This window comes from Astyanax mexicanus, chromosome 23 (assembly GCF_023375975.1).
Source record: "Astyanax mexicanus isolate ESR-SI-001 chromosome 23, AstMex3_surface, whole genome shotgun sequence".
Classification (NCBI taxonomy): Eukaryota; Metazoa; Chordata; class Actinopteri; order Characiformes; family Acestrorhamphidae; genus Astyanax; species Astyanax mexicanus.
Window position 1 is genome coordinate 3554494 of NC_064430.1, and position 17832 is coordinate 3572325.

General features: G+C 38.6%; 1 protein-coding gene across 2 annotated transcripts in view; it reads left to right on the forward strand.

Annotated features, from left to right (window-relative positions):
- tshz3b (teashirt zinc finger homeobox 3b) overlaps positions 1-14965 on the forward strand; it is an 84767-nt gene extending 69802 nt beyond the window's left edge. For both annotated transcript variants that reach the window (XM_007246944.4, XM_049470944.1), the window contains one exon: positions 9648-14965. In XM_007246944.4, coding sequence (XP_007247006.2) covers positions 9648-13087 — 3440 coding nt within the window. In that variant the 3' untranslated portion in view covers positions 13088-14965. The remainder of the gene's footprint in view (positions 1-9647) is intronic.
- Positions 14966-17832: the final 2867 nt, after the last annotated feature.

Genomic DNA, 17832 nt, shown 5'->3' on the forward strand with positions numbered 1-17832 from the left:
GTGTAATTAGAACTCACTTTACCCTACTCTTCCTCTCTTTCTCTCTCTTACTTTCTCTCTCTCTCTTTTTACCTCTCTCTCTCTCTTCCTCTCTCTCTTTTCCTCTCTCTCTCTCTTTCTATAGCCTTGGAAAGGTGCCTCTATCCGTCAGAGGGCCTGGTCGATGGGCGTCTCTGTGGGATCGATGGCACGCCTGTCTGCTCCCTCTTTCCCTCTCTCTCTCTTTCCCTCTCTTTCCCTACATCTAGCCATGCCCCCTCGCCCACCCCAGCGCTGGACACACACATACACACATTTTCTCAACTCTCGCGCACACACACACACACTCTCTCTCTCTCTCTCTCTCTCTCTCTCTCTCTCTCTCTTTCTCTCTTTCTCTTCTTTCGCGCACATACACACGCATACTCGTCTGGCCTCCCCACCAATTTGTCTGTGCATGTCAAATCGCAATAATTAAGCATTATTGATCTCAGATTCAATTAACTTCATTAACGCAGGTCATGATAGCCGGAGAGAGGAGGAGGAGGAGGAGGAGGAAGAGGAAGGGAAGTGAGGAAGGAAAGAGAGAGAGAAAGAGAGAGAGAGAAAGCAGAACGAGATTTGTGCTATCTCACATTCTCCAGCCCCACACAGACACAGAAGTCTGCTTAAGGCTACAAACCATTTTCCCCTAATGATATCACATTGCAGATAGTGCCACATTAGAAGAGAGATACCTCCCATTATAAATGTGGGCTTTGGGGGCTATATATAGCAGATTTAATTACCAAGTAGCTCACTCTCTCCTCCTCTCCTCCTCTCATTCACACACCCAGAAAGTATTGAAGTATCGGAGAGAAGCGCAGAGAGCAGGACACCGCGTTACACACCTCCGCTGTAGCGCTAAACTCGAGCTAAAGACGGGCTGATTCTGATCATTTTTGCTGATTTTGCTCTGTGTGTGCTTTAAAACTATTGACTAATGTATATTTTGACTGTTTAGAGTCTACACAGGCCTCTGCTTCACTGCAGATTATAAATATAAATAGTTATTAAAGGTTTAAAGCTTCCAGTGCTGTTGCATGTACAGTATAGCTGTATATTGCCGTGGCTAGTTAGCATGTTGGCTAATTTAGCTTGCTTTTTAGTGTTCTTTAAATTGGTCCCTGCACTAATTTAAAACAGGACAATAAGGAACAGTGGTTATAAGCTTTTCTTTCATGTTTAAAATCACACTGCTAATAAATTGGTTTATAATATAATACTAACTACTTCCAAAAGTTTTCATGCCAGCTAACGGCTGCTAATATTGAGCATTTTGGATCTTAAAATCTTAAAATTATAGTAAATATCGCCATATACTTGCGTAGACAGGTCCTTTCACTAAAAAAAAAAAAATAAGTAAATATGTTCGTGAGCAATAGAAATGCTCTAAGATAAGCAAGGAAAACAATATTTTTTTTTATTACTTAATATGCCATTTAAGAACTTCGGAAATGAACCAAAACATTTTAATGTAGAAGAAAGAAAGCATTTTGATAATATAACTTTATAGACGTTATAAAAAAAAAAAAACATTATTAAATGTATATATATATATATATATAGTACACAGTATTGTTGTTAAAAAAAACATATATTTTGTTTTTAGAATCTGAAATTAATCTGAAATTTTATGACGAACAGAACAATAGAAATGCTTCAAAAAGACTAGAAATACAATCTTCCTACATTGACTCTGACATTGACATTGGAAAGGTAACATGTCAAAGATACAATGATTTTGTGTTATGCACTGATGATGTCCTGCTATATATGTCAAATATTTAATATTTGTAGCTCTTAAAAAAATACATTAATACAAAAATACAGTTTTGGATACTGTAACATTTCATTTGGACCAATAGAAATGCTGTAAAATAAAAATAAGTAGAAACAGATCAATATATAATTGTGATATACGTTGATGACATCCTGCTATATAGGTCTAATATTATTTATTATTTTTAGTTCTTAGAACCTTTGGTAAAAGTGCTTAAAACACCTGAAAGTTTCTGTACTGTAGAGTAAGTGTAGTATATACACTAAATATCTTTATATACTTCAGATAGATCTCTTGTAATTGATGAGCAGGGAAAAAAAAAAAACACTCTTCTCACAAGCTGCATTTCATCTCTCGCCTGTTAACTAGCGAATGCAATAAGTGCGATTTGGTTTCGTCATCCAGGTCGGGCCGGATCGGTCCGGCTGCGCGAGAGCCGGCGTGGTTCTTCAGCCGGATTCGGGTCGGCTCAGTTTGAAAGGTGCTGCTCTCCTCCGGCTTTCAAAGCTGCATTCTCTGCTGGTCGCCTCTCTGGATGTCCAAGTGTAAATTAGATCAAGCTCTCGCGCCAATCTGATGCCAATTCATCGGGAGGTTACTCTCATTCCCCCCCCCCCCCCATGCCCACTCTCGGCGTCGGAGCATCCTGTTCTGTAATTAAAAGAGCACCTGTGTGGGGTGTTCAGAACCGGGCCTGGGCTTCGGCGGGTCCAGGGAGGAAAACTCAATATTGTTCCCAGCTAGAACACACTGGCTCTGGGCACACTGAGGGCAGGGCAGCCTGGACCAGGGCCAAGGAAACTCTGAGCGAGTGTGAGAGTGTGTGTATTTGAGTGGATGAGTGTGTGTCTGTGTGTGTGTGTGCTGAGTGTGAGTGTGATACAGATTTGGGGTCTTTCCAGACACCCCCGTCTTCTACTCTCCTCGTTCTCCTCTACTGTATGTTCATTTTCTCCGCTTTGGCCGAGAGCCCACCGCCGTTGTGTAGAGTGAGTTAGATTTCGTGTTCGGTGTCAAAAAATTAGTTTTAAATAAATGTAAGTACTACTCTCTTGTTTCACAATCTATTTTTCTCTTTATCTCTCTATCTCTCTCTTTTCTGCTCATTTAAAAATAATTAAATAAGAAAAAAAGACCTTAAATTAGACTGAGATTAAAATTTCAATTGCTTCAATTGAATTGAAGCTTAATTACGAAGCACATTTACTCTATAAAGTAGCTTTTGACTCAAAAATAGCAACTTTTTAACAGAGAACAACAATAAAAAATAATAAAACAAATAATTTTGGACTACTTCTATTGGTTCATGCAAAAAAAAAGAATTACTGGATGCAATGTATATTAAATAAAAAAATAAAAAGTGAAAAATGATATGGGAATTTGAACCTGATATGAATAATTCTAAGAATTGAGTAAAACAAATTCTTCTTGGATCAGGCTATTCTACTGCTAGATCTACTGGAAAGTTTGGGTCATTGTCATGTTGCATGGCCCACCTATACTTTAGCTTCATCATTTACAGAATTTAGGAAATCAGCAAGTATAGGCATAAGTATAAATACAAAACAAAAATAGGTACCAGGTTTTTGCATAACAGTGATATGCAAATTCAATCCTAATTTAAATATGTATAAAAACATTTATTTTTGTATTGAACCATTCTTTGCTAGATGTACTGCAATGGTTGGGTCATTGTCATGTTGCATGGCCCACCTCTAACTTTACCTGTAATGTTTACAAAAAAAAAAAAACAACTAAAATAAAATAGGTACCAGGTTTTGCATAACAGTGATGATATGTACATTCAATCCTGATATGAATAATTTCAATAATAATAAAAAAAATACTAGATGTACTGGATGATTGTTTTGGGTCATTGTCATGTTGCGTGGCCCACCTCTGCTTTAGCACTCAGTGTTAATGATTTTTTAATGCATTTCTTAACCAGATTTGTGGACCTTAATCTGATTGAAATTAGGAAATCAGATCATGCTGAGTTGAAGGTCGCTTATTTGTTGTGGTACACGGTTTGATCTGGAATTTGTTTATTTTATTATTATTTTTTTTTTTATCGGTAACCTGCCCCCTTTTCAGGTGTGTATGTGTGTGTGTGTGTTTTGTATCATATATATGTATGGGTTTGAATCAGGTTATGTTGTGGGGAGATAGGAGGTTTTACTGTGCTGTTTGGCCTTGATGTAAAGTGCTGCTTTGCTTCCTGAACGAAGGCATTGTTCTCTTAAACAGCTGTCGTTTTGGCTGATTCAGAACAGATGGCAGTGTGTACGTGTGTGTACGCGCCAGCGTGAGTGTGTATGAGTGTCTATGAGAGTGTGTGTGTGTGTGTGTGCTCATGTGTTACAAACAGTATGTGTGTATGTGTGTGTGTGTGTGTGTGTGTGTGTGTGCTACATGATCACAGTTAGTTAGAATGGTGCGGGGGACAATTAGATGGTACAGGCTGCCTGTGATCCGTGGGTGAATGTTGGTCCTGATTTTATTTGCTTTATATCAGTTTGATATTAAATCAAGCTACGACTGATTATACCATATTTATCTCTGGTTTTAATTACCAAGCGTATATTCTCTATAAAGTTTTAACATTAGACAGACACTTCACATTTTAGTGAGATGTAATTTGTGCACGATAAGGAATGATTATTCTCCTGTAGAAAACTGTACAGTCATTTTGGAGTCTTTCCATTAGTGCACAAAAATATATTTCTATTGGATGGTATATATGCTAAATAATAAAAAAGCTAGGTACTATGTTTTTGCATAACAGTGATGATATGGATGTTTGATTCTAATTTGAATAGCTTCGAAACTGAAGAAAAACTGAAGAAATTACATCATCACACTAAATATACTGGAATGTTCTGGGTCATTGTCATGTTGCATAGCCCAACTCAGCTTTAGATTTAGCATTTAAGGAAAAATGGTGTCAAATTTTCGTCAATCCACCTTTAATTCACTAAAGATTAATAATAAAAATAATAAAAAAAAACATTGCATTTGTACCTCCATGCTTCACAGTTGGTACAATGAAGTTTTTGAGCTTAAATGTTGTGACGTTTTTTGCCCACATCATTCTTCTGCAATTGGTTGAGCTGTATGGACTCCATCTCTCAATATTGAAGACAAATAAAAATAAAAAGTCCATCTTAAAACTGATAATGTGAATAATTTCGAGAATTAAGGAAAAAAAAACACATTTCTTGTTGGGTTAGGCCATTCTTTGCTAGATACCGGAATATTTTGGGTCATTGTCATGTTGCATAGTCCACCTCTACCAAAGCTTCAGCATTTGCAGAAAAAAAAATGATTCACTTAGAATAATATAATAATAACAAATCAGTGGAATCTACATAATGAAGAGCTTAGAAAACCATGGCATGTGCAACTCCATGCTTTATAGTTGGTATAAAGAGATTCTTAAGCTCAACTGATTGGCTCATTTAAAAGATTTTATGTTACAAAAAATACATTTCTTTAATTATATGTGTAAGTTTAGCTATATGAAATCAATCTTTCGATATTGAAGATCAAATGAAGATCAATATATCAATAACTTCTTGTCAGATCAAGCCATTCTTTGATATATGTACTGGAATGTGTTGGGTCATTGTTATGTTGCATAGCCCACCTCTACCAAAGCTTTAGCTTTTATGGAAAAAATGATTCACTAAGTATAAGTAAAAAAATGAGTGGAATCTATTTAATGAAAAGCTTATTTGCACCTAAATGCTTTACAGTTGGTTTTAGGAGGATCTTAAGCTCAACCGATTGGCTGATTTAAATGTTTTTAAAAGATTTTAAGTAACTATAAATACATTTCTACAATTGTATGTATATGTTTAGCTGTATGAACTCTATACATCTCTCAATATTGTTCAAATAAAGATCAAATGTCCATCATAAAAAAGACACATGACTGTATAACGTATAAGGATCCCATTCATTATCATAAATCTAAATATTCATGAGTAAATGTAGTAAATTAGCCCGAATCGTGTATTCCCCCCGCGGAGAACTGAGACCATTAAAAGCCGGTGTTCACTATCGTAGCCACGCCGAGCGCCTGAAGGCATGAGGTGGTCCTTGTTCAGCTACAGCTGAAGCTAAGAGGTGTCGGTGCCATCCGATCACATGGCATGACACCGCCGAGGGCTACAGAATGACTGTCCTCACCAAGACTTCTTCTTTTCTCTGGTGATTTTATGTGGCACCATGGGCAGCCTGGTTAAATGCCTGGACCACAGACACACACACACTCTTAACCACACACTCAGACACACATACACACACATTTACTGGCTTTTGTAAGCAGCAGGATGTATTACAGGCGTTTTTATCCAGAGTTTAATAATGAAGCTGTGAGATAAGCTGAATTTCAGCACTCTAACAAAGATAAAACCCTGTTTTAGAGTACAGTTTAGCATGTTTAATAATAAATTGACGGATAAATGACAGAATACATTATATTATCTATGCTATTAAAACATTATTACTGTATAAATCCCCATATATATATAGTTTTTTTTTTTTTTTTCAGTTCTTTAAATATTGGTCTGAGTTCTTTTGTGACCTCCTAGATGAGTCGTCCATGTCCTTTTGGAGTAATTCTGGCCGGCCGGCTTCTCCTGGAAGGCTGGAAGGTTCACTAGCGTCCCATTTTTTCTCTATTTGTGAATATTATTATATTCACTATGATTCACTGGAATCCCATAGCTGAACTGCTCAATTTTTTGCATCATGAGTAAAGCAATCATAAAGTTTTCCAAAAGCAGTGTGTAAGACTGGTGGAGGAGAACATGATGCCAAGATGCATGAAAACTGTGATTAACAAAAAGGGTTATTCCACCAAATATTGATTTCTGAACTCCCAAAACTTTATATATTTCATATATATTTATATGAACTTGTTTTCTTTGCATTATTATTGGTCTGAAAAGCTCTGCATCTTTTTTATTATTTGAGCCATTTCTCATTTTCTGCAAATAAATGCTCTAAATGAGAATATTTTTATTTGGAATTTGGGAGAAATGTTGTCTGTAGTTTATAGCATAAAACAAAAAATGTTAAATTTACTCAAACATAAACCTATAAATAGCAAAATCAGAGAAACTGTAATAGATTAAGCAGTTTGCTCAGGTATGAAATACTTTTTCATAGTACTGTTTATTTATATAATAATATATTTATAGAAGAAGCTGCTTTACCAGCATTTTAAGACGTTTGTAATGAAGCTGCCAGACACTAACCCCTCTATTGTCGTTCAGGTTGGCACTGCCAGTCTATTCACCTCTTCAAAAAAAGCCAAACCAGCCTAAAAATTCGGCGCCCTGAAAATGATGAAACCCTGCATCAGAGAAACACAAGTGCAATTCAGCATGTTTAACACTGCTGGACTGAACACCACGACAGCTCATCCCTGCTGCTGCAGATTAAACACTAAAAAAATGAAATATATTAAAACCCTGTTCTGTTTCTGAAGGTTTATGTAGCGCGGCTCACAGATATTATAGTATTTAGATGTATTTGGTGAATCTGCTGTGCTGTATATGCTGTGTATGACTGGTTGGCGGTTGCAGTCGTTTATAATGATGGATAGAATATGAAAATGTTGAGAGTAAAGCTCTGAGGACTGTCCGCGCTTACAGCTGTTTACATACCTGAACCTGAACCTGATCAACAGATACACACTGAGGAATGTGTGGAATTACCACCATGTGTTATTATACATCCTCCCTCTTACACTACTCTACCTCTCTATCTTTCTTTCTGTTTATCTGTGACTCTTTTTCTGTGTGTCTATATCTCTTTTTTAATTTTTTATCTCTCTCACTCACTCTCTTTTTTGTTTTTATCTGTTTCTGTCTATTCGTATCTTTCTTCTGTTTCTGTATATTTCTTTATCTCTTTTTTCTGTTTATCTGTGTCTTTCTGTCTCTATATTTCTGTTTATCTGTATTTCGCTCTCCCTTGGTATCTCTCTTTCTCTCCTGTGTTTATCTGTATCTATCTCTTTTTCTCTGTTTCTCTCTCTCTTTTTCTGTTTATCTCTCTATTGCTCTCTGTTTATCTGTATCAATTTTATTGTTTATCTCTCTCTTTCTGTGTCTCTCTATCTCTATTTTTCTGTTTATTCTCTCTTTCTCTCTCTATATATATATATCTTTCTGTTTATCTCTCTCTTTTTATGTTGATCTGTATGTCTCTCTTTCTTTTTCTGTGTATCTGTCTCTCTCTCTTTATTTTTCTTTGTGTCTATCTCTCTTTTTTATCTCTCTCTTTTTCTGTTTATCTCTCTCTCTCTCTTTTGTGTATCTGTATCTATCGCACTTTTTCTGTTTATCTGTATCTCTCTCTCTCTCTTGTTCATCTGTATCTCTCTTTTTCTGTTCCTCTCTCTCTCTCTCTCTCACATTCTTTATCTGTATCTCTTACTTTTTCTCTTTTATCTGTCTCTTTTTTGTTTATCTGTATCTTTCTCTTTTTCTGTTTATCTCTCTCTGTCTCTATCTCTCTCTCTTTTTTTCTGTATCTCTCTCTCTTTCTCTGTTTATCTGTATCTCTCTCACTTGCTCTCTCAACCTCTACCTCTTTCTTTGTCTCTCTTTATTTCTCCTATTGTTTATTTGCATTTTCTTCTCCTTGCAACAATACGTGCAAACATTTATTGGACAGTTATATGGACTTATAATTCAATGTCAATATATATCATAATATATATATATATAATTTTATTAATGATAACAGGAATTCAATACACATTTTTATATGTGTTTGGGCATCACTGTCATTTTTTCTGTGACTTTTATAATTTTCATGTTAAATCATTTATAGCAGAATATCATTTTATATTCTGATATAATCCTGATATCGAAATGAACATAGATAAACTGCCAGGGATGCCTACAAACTTTTAATTTTATTTCTCTTATTGTTTACTTGTATTTTTCTTGTTCTTGCAAAACTGACAATAAGCGCAAACAATTATTTGTTGTCTTCTTCAGTTTCATCCTGCGGCATTCTGCATATTGCTATAAAACGGATATAAGGTTTTGCTTTGTTTTATATTTTTCCCCGCCAGCTATTGTATTCAAATATGCGTGGAGTGCACACACTCCAGGCTAAACAGTAAATAATAACTTTCAACTTTCTAATCTTTCGTAATTGACGCAAATGCGTTTTGCGGGGGGAGATTTTTTGCGTCGGAAAACATACATACATTCATTTTTATTTACGAGCTGGCAAGCCTCTGCCGAGTAATGAGCGAGAATGCTTTCTTAATTTAAATGGCGAGTGTGTCTGTTAGGGAATGCATTAGAGGCTGCAGAAGAAGCGTAAGACATATTAATTGACAGACAGGAACTGCTGTCTCTGAGGTTGATACAAGTAATTTATTACTTCAGAAACGAATGCCACCTCCAGAATGTGCTTCATTAATTTCAAATTTAGTTTTAATTTCAAGCTGTTGCCCCTTGAGAAGAATAAGGTGGCAACTTGGGTTTGAAGAGACGTTTTTTCTCATGCCTTTTTCTTCCCCCCTTTCGCTCTTTCTCTTTCTCTCTCTCCCTCTTTTTTTCTCTTACGCTCTTTCGTTTTTTTTCCTACTGTCTCTCTGTCTCACTGACTTTCTGTCTTCTCAGTACAAAAACTTAATAATGCAACTTACTAAATTCATTTTGTGATATGTATAAGAGTATTTCTATCAACTATGTGTTTTGACGATGTTTTTCAAGACTTCATAGGAAGCAATTTGTGAAATCTTTATATTATTTGGACTGAACACTAACAGGATTCTTTCTTTCTCTCTCTTTTTTTTCTTCGTCTTTTGCAGCATATGTTCCTGAGGAGCTAAAAGAAGCTGCCTTGATGGACGAGGACGTGGACGGAGATGATTCAGCGATTGAAGAGGAGCCTGCCATCAAGTACATGTGCCAGGACAAGGACTTCCTCCTCAAAGACCGGCCAGGCTTCCACGACTCGCCGGCCGCGGACCTCTCCAGCCACGAGATGGACAGTGAGTCACACCTCAGCGAGTCCAGTGACCGCATGTCAGACTTCGAGAGCGCCTCGGTGAAGAACGAGGAGGACGGCACTGCCAAGGAGCCACTTACGTCACTGTCTTCAAGCGCATCCATGAGGATGACCAACACGACGGCACCACCCAGCAGCGAGGAAGCTGCCGCGGCAGGCCCGGACAGCCTGGAGCAGATGAAGGCTATCTACACCAGCTTCCTGACCAATTCCTACTGGTCGTCCCTGAACTTGAACATGACGCAGCCTCCACCCGAAAAACCCCCTCGCAGCCACAGCAGTAGCAGCAGCAGTAGCAGCAGCAGCAGCTGCGGAAGTGGAGGCTACGATTGGCACCAGTCGGCCGTGGCCAAGACCTTGCAGCAGGTCACACAGAACCAGAACAGAATACTGCACCCGGCATCTGAGCCAAACCTCTTTAGCACTGTGCAGCTCTACCGGCAAAGCACCAAGCTCTATGGCTCCATCTTCACTGGTGCCAGCAAGTTTCGCTGCAAGGACTGCAGTGCTGCCTACGACACACTGGTTGAGCTGACGGTGCACATGAACGAAACAGGGCACTACAGAGATGATAACCATGAAACAGACAGTGAGGGCACGAAGCGCTGGTCCAAGCCCCGCAAGCGTTCCCTGCTGGAGATGGAAGGCAAGGAGGATGCCCAGAAAGTCCTCAAGTGCATGTACTGTGGCCATTCCTTCGAGTCACTACAGGATCTCAGTGTCCACATGATCAAGACGAAACACTACCAGAAAGTGCCTCTCAAGGAGCCGGTGACACCAGTGGCCGCCAAAATCATTTCTTCAGCTCGCAAAAGAGCCCCCATCGAGCTGGAACTTCCCAGCTCACCGGACTCCAACGGAGGCACCCCCAAACCTTCTCTCTCAGACACCAGTGACCTTCTGCAGAAGACCGCAAATCCCTACATCACTCCAAATAACCGCTACGGCCATCAGAATGGTGCAAGCTACGCATGGCAGTTCGAATCTCGGAAGTCCCAGATCCTGAAGTGCATGGAGTGTGGCAGTTCCCACGATACCCTTCAGGAGTTAACAGCCCACATGATGGTGACAGGCCACTTCATTAAGGTCACCAACTCCGCCATCAAGAAAGGCAAGCCCATTATGGAGTCGCCTACAACCCCAGCCCCTACCACTATGCCCTCCACAGAGGATAAGATCCAGTCAGTACCACTAGCTGCCACAGCTTTCTCCCCACCTCCGCCTGCACCCCCTCCGCCAAGCATATCCCCTGCCATCAGCGCTATGGAAATCAAAAAAGAGGAAAAAGAAGAAGAGTGCACCAAGGAAATCATCATCAGCAGCAAAGAGAAGAAAATGACAGATGATGAACCAGAGGAGAAGTTTGACATTTCATCCAAGTATCCCTATTTGACGGAAGAAGACCTGGAAGAAAGCCCTAAAGGTGGATTTGACATCCTAAAGTCACTGGAAAACACTGTCACATCAGCCATCAACAAAGCACAGAACGGCACACCCAGCTGGGGAGGCTACCCCAGCATCCATGCCGCCTACCAGCTACCAAACATCATGAAGCTTTCCTTGCGCAACTCAGGAAAGAGCTCCCCTCTGAAGTACATGTTCTCTGGCGAAGAGATCCTGTCACCAACCAAAAGCCAACCCCTCATCTCCCCTCCAAGCTGCCAGACCTCACCTCTGCCCAAAAATAACTTCCACGCCATGGAGGAACTTGTCAAGAAAGTAACGGAAAAGGTAGCCAAAGTTGAAGAGAAGATGAGGGATCCCGGTGCAAGAGCTTCCCCGCTGAGAAGAACCACGCCGTCCCCATGCAGTAGCGAAGCTGGAGACTCCGCCAGAGGAGAGTCACCCAAAGAGAGGAGAGGAGCCAAAACGCCAGAGAGCAACGGCTCAGCAAATGTTCACAAGGACTCCAACGGTGAGGCCCTCAATTCTAAAGAGTCTTTAGAGAATGGCACTGACCATGCTGTGAAAACTCCCGTCACCTCCATGTGCAGCAGCACGGCGATTATCACTGACCATCCTCCAGAACAGCCATTCGTCAACCCCTTAAGTGCACTTCAGTCTGTCATGAATGTTCATCTAGGCAAAGCTGCTAAGCCTGCCCTCCCATCTCTCGACCCCATGAGCATGCTCTTCAAGATGAGCAACAGTTTGGGAGAGAAGGCGGCCGTAGCCGCCTCCACTCCGGCTCAGACCAAAAAGACGAACGAGCATCTCGACCGCTATTTCTATCACATCAACAATGACCAGCCGATTGACCTGACCAAAGGCAAGAGCGAAAAGAGCAGCTCCATGGGATCAGCCGTACTGTCTTCCTCCACCTCGACTCCTTCTTCAGTGTCGCCCTCCTCAACCATCACCATGGCCAAGGCTTCCTCAGCCGTGGCTTCATTCATGTCCAACTCACCCTTGCGTGAAAACGCCCTGTCCGACATCTCGGACATGCTGCGCAACCTTACGGAAAGCCATGTCTCCAAATCTTCCACACCAACCAGTCTGTCTGAGCGGTCAGATATCGACGGTGCTACACATGAAGAGACAGAGGACATGTCGCCGGCTCAGAAGCGCAAGGGCCGACAGTCCAACTGGAACCCTCAGCATCTGCTTATCCTGCAAGCGCAGTTCGCTTCAAGCCTGCGGCAAACGGGCGACGGCAAGTACATCATGTCCGACCTCAGCCCGCAGGAACGCATGCACATCTCTCGCTTCACCGGCCTCTCGATGACCACCATCAGCCACTGGCTCGCCAACGTCAAGTACCAGTTGAGGAGGACGGGTGGCACCAAGTTCCTGAAGAACCTTGACTCCGGTCATCCCGTCTTCTTCTGCAGTGACTGTGCTTCACAGATACGCTCCCCCTCCACCTACGTCAGCCACCTTGAATCCCACTTGGGCTTCCGGATTAGAGACTTGGCCAAGTTGTCCGGGGAGCAGCTAGCCAGCCAAATCACGCGCCACACTAAGGGACTTTCTGAGAAACTGCTTTCAGCCCAAGCTCACGTCCTGGCGCACTCGCTCTCAAACCCAAACATCACTCCCAGCCCCAGTCCCCATTCCCATTCCCACTCGCACTCGCCCTCCCCTTCCGCAGAAGAAGAGGCCAACGGCACTGCGTACCAGTGTAAACTGTGCAATCGGACTTTCGCTAGCAAGCATGCTGTCAAACTTCACTTGAGCAAGACTCACGGCAAATCCCCCGAGGACCACCTCTTGTTTGTCTGTGAACTCGAGAAACCTTAGCGGTGGTCAAGGACACAAAAAAGACTCAAAGGTTGAAGTGGTCCTCCACTTCCCACTGTTCCTCTTGCTTTCTCCGAAGCCTTCAGACGAACTGATTTCGTTTAGTAAAAAAAAGCAAGACCTGAAAACAAAAAGAGACACTGACTGACTAACACAAAGAACTAACTGCACATAGATGCCATTAAACTACTGTCTAGTTTCGGCACATGATGCACGGAGGGTTTTCCTCCCGGGATAACTCATACTGGTCCAGAGACGTTCTGTTTTTTCCCCCTCATTTTAGGTCAAATGAACTGAAAATGTAGAGAGAGAAAAAAAAAAACGACTTTTCTAACTGTGCAGTGTTGAGTGAAGAGGTGCTGTTGTCACTGGTAAAACATGAAGGTATATAAGATAAAAAAATGACTTTAAATGAAGTTGTATGTATTTGAAAGTTGTGTAAATTGGATTCACCTTTTGTTTTCCTCCTTTCTTTGGCATCGCTGAGATGCAGTAAGCTGCATGCATTGATGAAACGGTTTCGTTCGACTTTTTTGATAACCGAATCTCTCTTTTCCTTCTTTCTTTCTTTTTTCGTCAACGTGACCTATGTGTGCTGAAGTCAGCAGACGAAAAAAAAAACGAAACTAAATTTAACCCTCTGAGTACGCCCAAGCACTTGTACATTATAACAGATCATCGACAGAAAATAGAGAACATGAAATGATATGATAAAAGTCAGTAAATTGGATCAGTAAATTCAGTAATACCTTATTCGTATTGGAATACTCAATTTACATTGGGTTCTGATTACTTACGAAAACACAAAACATGATATATATATATACATAATACATGAAACATTAAATAAGCAAACAAGAAACAAAATAGAGATCAAAGAACGGAACAGAAGATGATACCATACCTGAGGTTCCAACTGTTCGAAGTGGCTTCTGACTGATTCTCACTGCAAAAAAAACAACAACAAAAAAAACGTGCGAATCCAAACTGCAGTCTTTCAGTTCCTTGAAAATCAGGGGCCTTTATGAATTCAGGTCGTTTAAAAAAGGTGTAAAAATGTGTACATATAAAAAATGGTATAAACTAATTTCTGTCTAAATTATGCATCATTTTATATTTTTAATTTAAGAGGAGTATGACTATCTACTGGTGCACAATATATGAAGACATTAATGAAATTGTTTTGCACAATAGTTTTATAAATGTTATTTAATCAGATGATATGAAAATGAGAGAAAAAAGGAGAAAAAAAAAATAAAACACGAATAACATCCTAAACTTTTATTATTTCCACCTCGTGCTCAAAGGGTTAAACTTCTTGTACAAGACGATACTTGTTCCATCGTTTCTTGAACATTTAAAATGTTGTACAAAAGATGCTACTTTATAACGCAAGGAGGAGGAATTCCACAGTGTAACCTATTATTTATAAGCACTCTCGGTTGTTGTTTCATATTGTAGAATGCCTTTTTGATTGGTAACTTTTATGTTGTTCTGTCTGATTACTCTCCCATGATTCCGCACTGCAGCTTTATCTATTTTTTTGTTGTTTTTTTGTTCTTTATTCCTTTTTTTTTGTTTCATTTCATTTCATTTGGGATATGAAAGGTAACTATGGTTACTTTGCCTCCGATTGACACTTCTGCTACATTTTTGGCAGTTAACTTACTGAAATAACTAACAGCTGCCAGTGAATGGAAATCTAATGTGTAAAATATTGGCATGTAAACAGCACAGGCACTGTTATGCATTCTGTGCCGTGATTCTCTTTTTTTTTTCCTTGTTGTTGACAATGAAGCACCCATTATATGACTTCATATAAACTTTTTTTCTACTGCAGCATTAAAATGAAAATGTTTTGGGTTTTTTTTGCAATAACTCGACGTGTCATGGCTCACAAGTTTGTCAGGCGTTGGTGGCTGGGTAATGAGCGAGCTGAAAGGGAAGCGGTGTCGGTGTGCGGTGAAGAAGACGGCTTCACCGTCAGGCCGATGCCGTGATGGGGATCAAATCGCTCTACAACTATAATTCACTGCAGTCTTAGTGCATGAATGTGTGTGAATGTGTGTGTGAGAGTTTTATTGCAAATCAAAATTATATACCACTTTAAAACGAGGCTGTTTTATAAAGGGTTTATCCATCATTTATAAAGGAGTTAAGTATTGGTTGTTAATTAGGTTAAAAATACTTCAAAAACCATAAAAAAATATTAGATAAAGTTACATAAACACATAAATCGAAAGGGTAACAGTGAGCTGTCGCTTGCCAAATAAATAGAGATTCTGCATTAATTTGTACAGTAAAACCTTAAAAAAATAAATAATATATATATATATATATATATATATATATATATATATATATATATATATATATATATATATATATATATATATATATATATATATCTGGACACTGGATACTTACTTTGTCTTTTCCATCATGTATCAATAACTTTTCTGTTGATAATATTTAATACATTTAAGTAAAGTAAATATTAATATTAATCAAATATGTATCCAGCAATCATAGTATGGTGTATACTGACATATTAAATGTCTAAACTGACCTTGTATACTATTTTAATAAATATGTTATGACTGATGATGAGAGAGTTATAGCAGTATAAATCAAAGGGAAATCACTATTTGGCACAAATGACAGGGCAATTTATGTGGTATAACTGCTTATTAATGTTTTTTTTTTAACTATTTATAACCTAATTATTAACTCTTTCATTAACTGTTTGTATGCTTCTTAAAATAAGAAGAATTATTTTAAAGCTGTACCAAAAATAAAACAGCCCAATATTTCTACTAAATATCTCAAACTAAATTGAACACTGTATGTTTAATAATACTTATTTATTCCATTTTTAACCAAAAAACAAATGAAAGATGTATTTTTTTATCATGTTAATAATAATAAATGTGCTTTTTCTAAACTGGATTCAAACCATAAATCAAAAATGCTTAGTTCTGATGAGCTTTTCTCATTCCAAAGGTAGTTTGGGATGAGCAATAATCACTTAAGCCATTTCCTAGCACCCCTGTTGCTGAGTATAATAGGGGAATCTGCCCAAACCACTTTTCCAACTATCGGGTTGCCAAGTATAAACCACATTCAGCCCTTTAAGAGTCTCAGCTGATTATACCACCCATCAGCCAAGCTTGGCCAGATTCTTATTGCTATCTGGAGTAAACATTAAACAAAAAGAGGGTGGAGCCTAAATTACAACATAGAACACAGTCACTACAGTAAAATCTTGAAACTACAGGTGAGAAGCTATTGAAAAAATACCTGGTTCCAGGTAAAGGGGAGCAGAAGTTGTGTGGGTACCATGCAGTGGAGAAGTGCCATACAAATATCATAAATGTTGGGTCCATACATGCACATATTTAAAAAAATAATTGGTATTTTTATATATGTCACATTAATATTATCAAATTTCAACAGACTTAAAACATTATGGGTTGGTTTACTAGGCTGATGCCAGTCCTTCCAGTGGAGAACCTTCATTAAAAAGGCTGTTTTACAGGAACTAGTCCTTACTAATAACTAGGAAAGCAACCATAAGCTCTATAAAAAGTCCAATTAAATAAACAAATTGTCTATATTGTTTCTAGCACATTATTAACCTCATTCAGAAAGGACTGTTCCTGATTGTCCTTAGTAGAGAAGCAGTTTGGACAAGCTTAATTTCAGTGTTTTTTGTTATATTAAAATACAAAATCTGCATTACAGATTAATAGTAAAGCCATCAAAACTATGAAGAAAAACAAAATGTACAATATGGAATTATTTAGTAAACAGAATAGTGTTAAACAAATCAGCTTTATGAGGTAGAGTCACCTAGAATTCAGGCTTTCAGTTAACAGCTGTGCTGAACTCACCAAAAGTTAACTACTTGAATTTCTTTGGTATACAGTGAATAGCTCTATTTGAGTAATGTTCTAATCCAGATTATGGCAAGAAATACTCAACTAAGAAAAGAAAAAAAAAAAACATATTTGAGTTTGAAAATATCCTATCCTAAGTGCAGTTGCAAAGACCATGAAAAGTTGTATGATGAAACTGGCTCTCATCAGGACCACACCAGAAAAGGAAGAGCAGGAGTTCTCTCTGTTGTACAGGATACAGCTCTGAAAAAAAAAAAAAAAATGAAGAGAGCACTTCAGTTTCTGAATCAGTTTCTCTGATTTTGCTATTTATAGGTACAATTTTGTAATATTGTAATTTAGACGGAAAAACAAAAGATGCAGAGCTTTTAGACCTCAAATAATGCAAAAAATCATAAAAGTTCATATTCATAAAGTTTTAAGAGTTCAGAAATCAATATTTGGTGGAATAACCCTGGTTCTTTTTTAATCACAGTTTTTTTCATGCATCTTGGCATCATGTTCTCCTCCACCAGTCTTACACACTGCTTTTGGATAACTTTATGCTGCTTTACTCCTGGTGCAAAAATAATTCAAGCAGTTCAGTTTGGTGGTTTGATGGCTTGTGATCATCCATCTTCAAATTCGATCAAATTAAATAAACTCATAATTTTATGTGGTTTCTTATTTTTTTACAGAGCTGTAAGATCTTTAGAGTTACCAGAATCAGAAACTGCAAGTTAAATTATAAGTTACTACATAATTCCTTATGTATGTTCCTTCATAGTCTGGATAAATTCAGTATTAACTTACTGTATAATGAAGTGAATCTCCATTCAGACAGCAGTTCAGATTGGGACAAGGCCT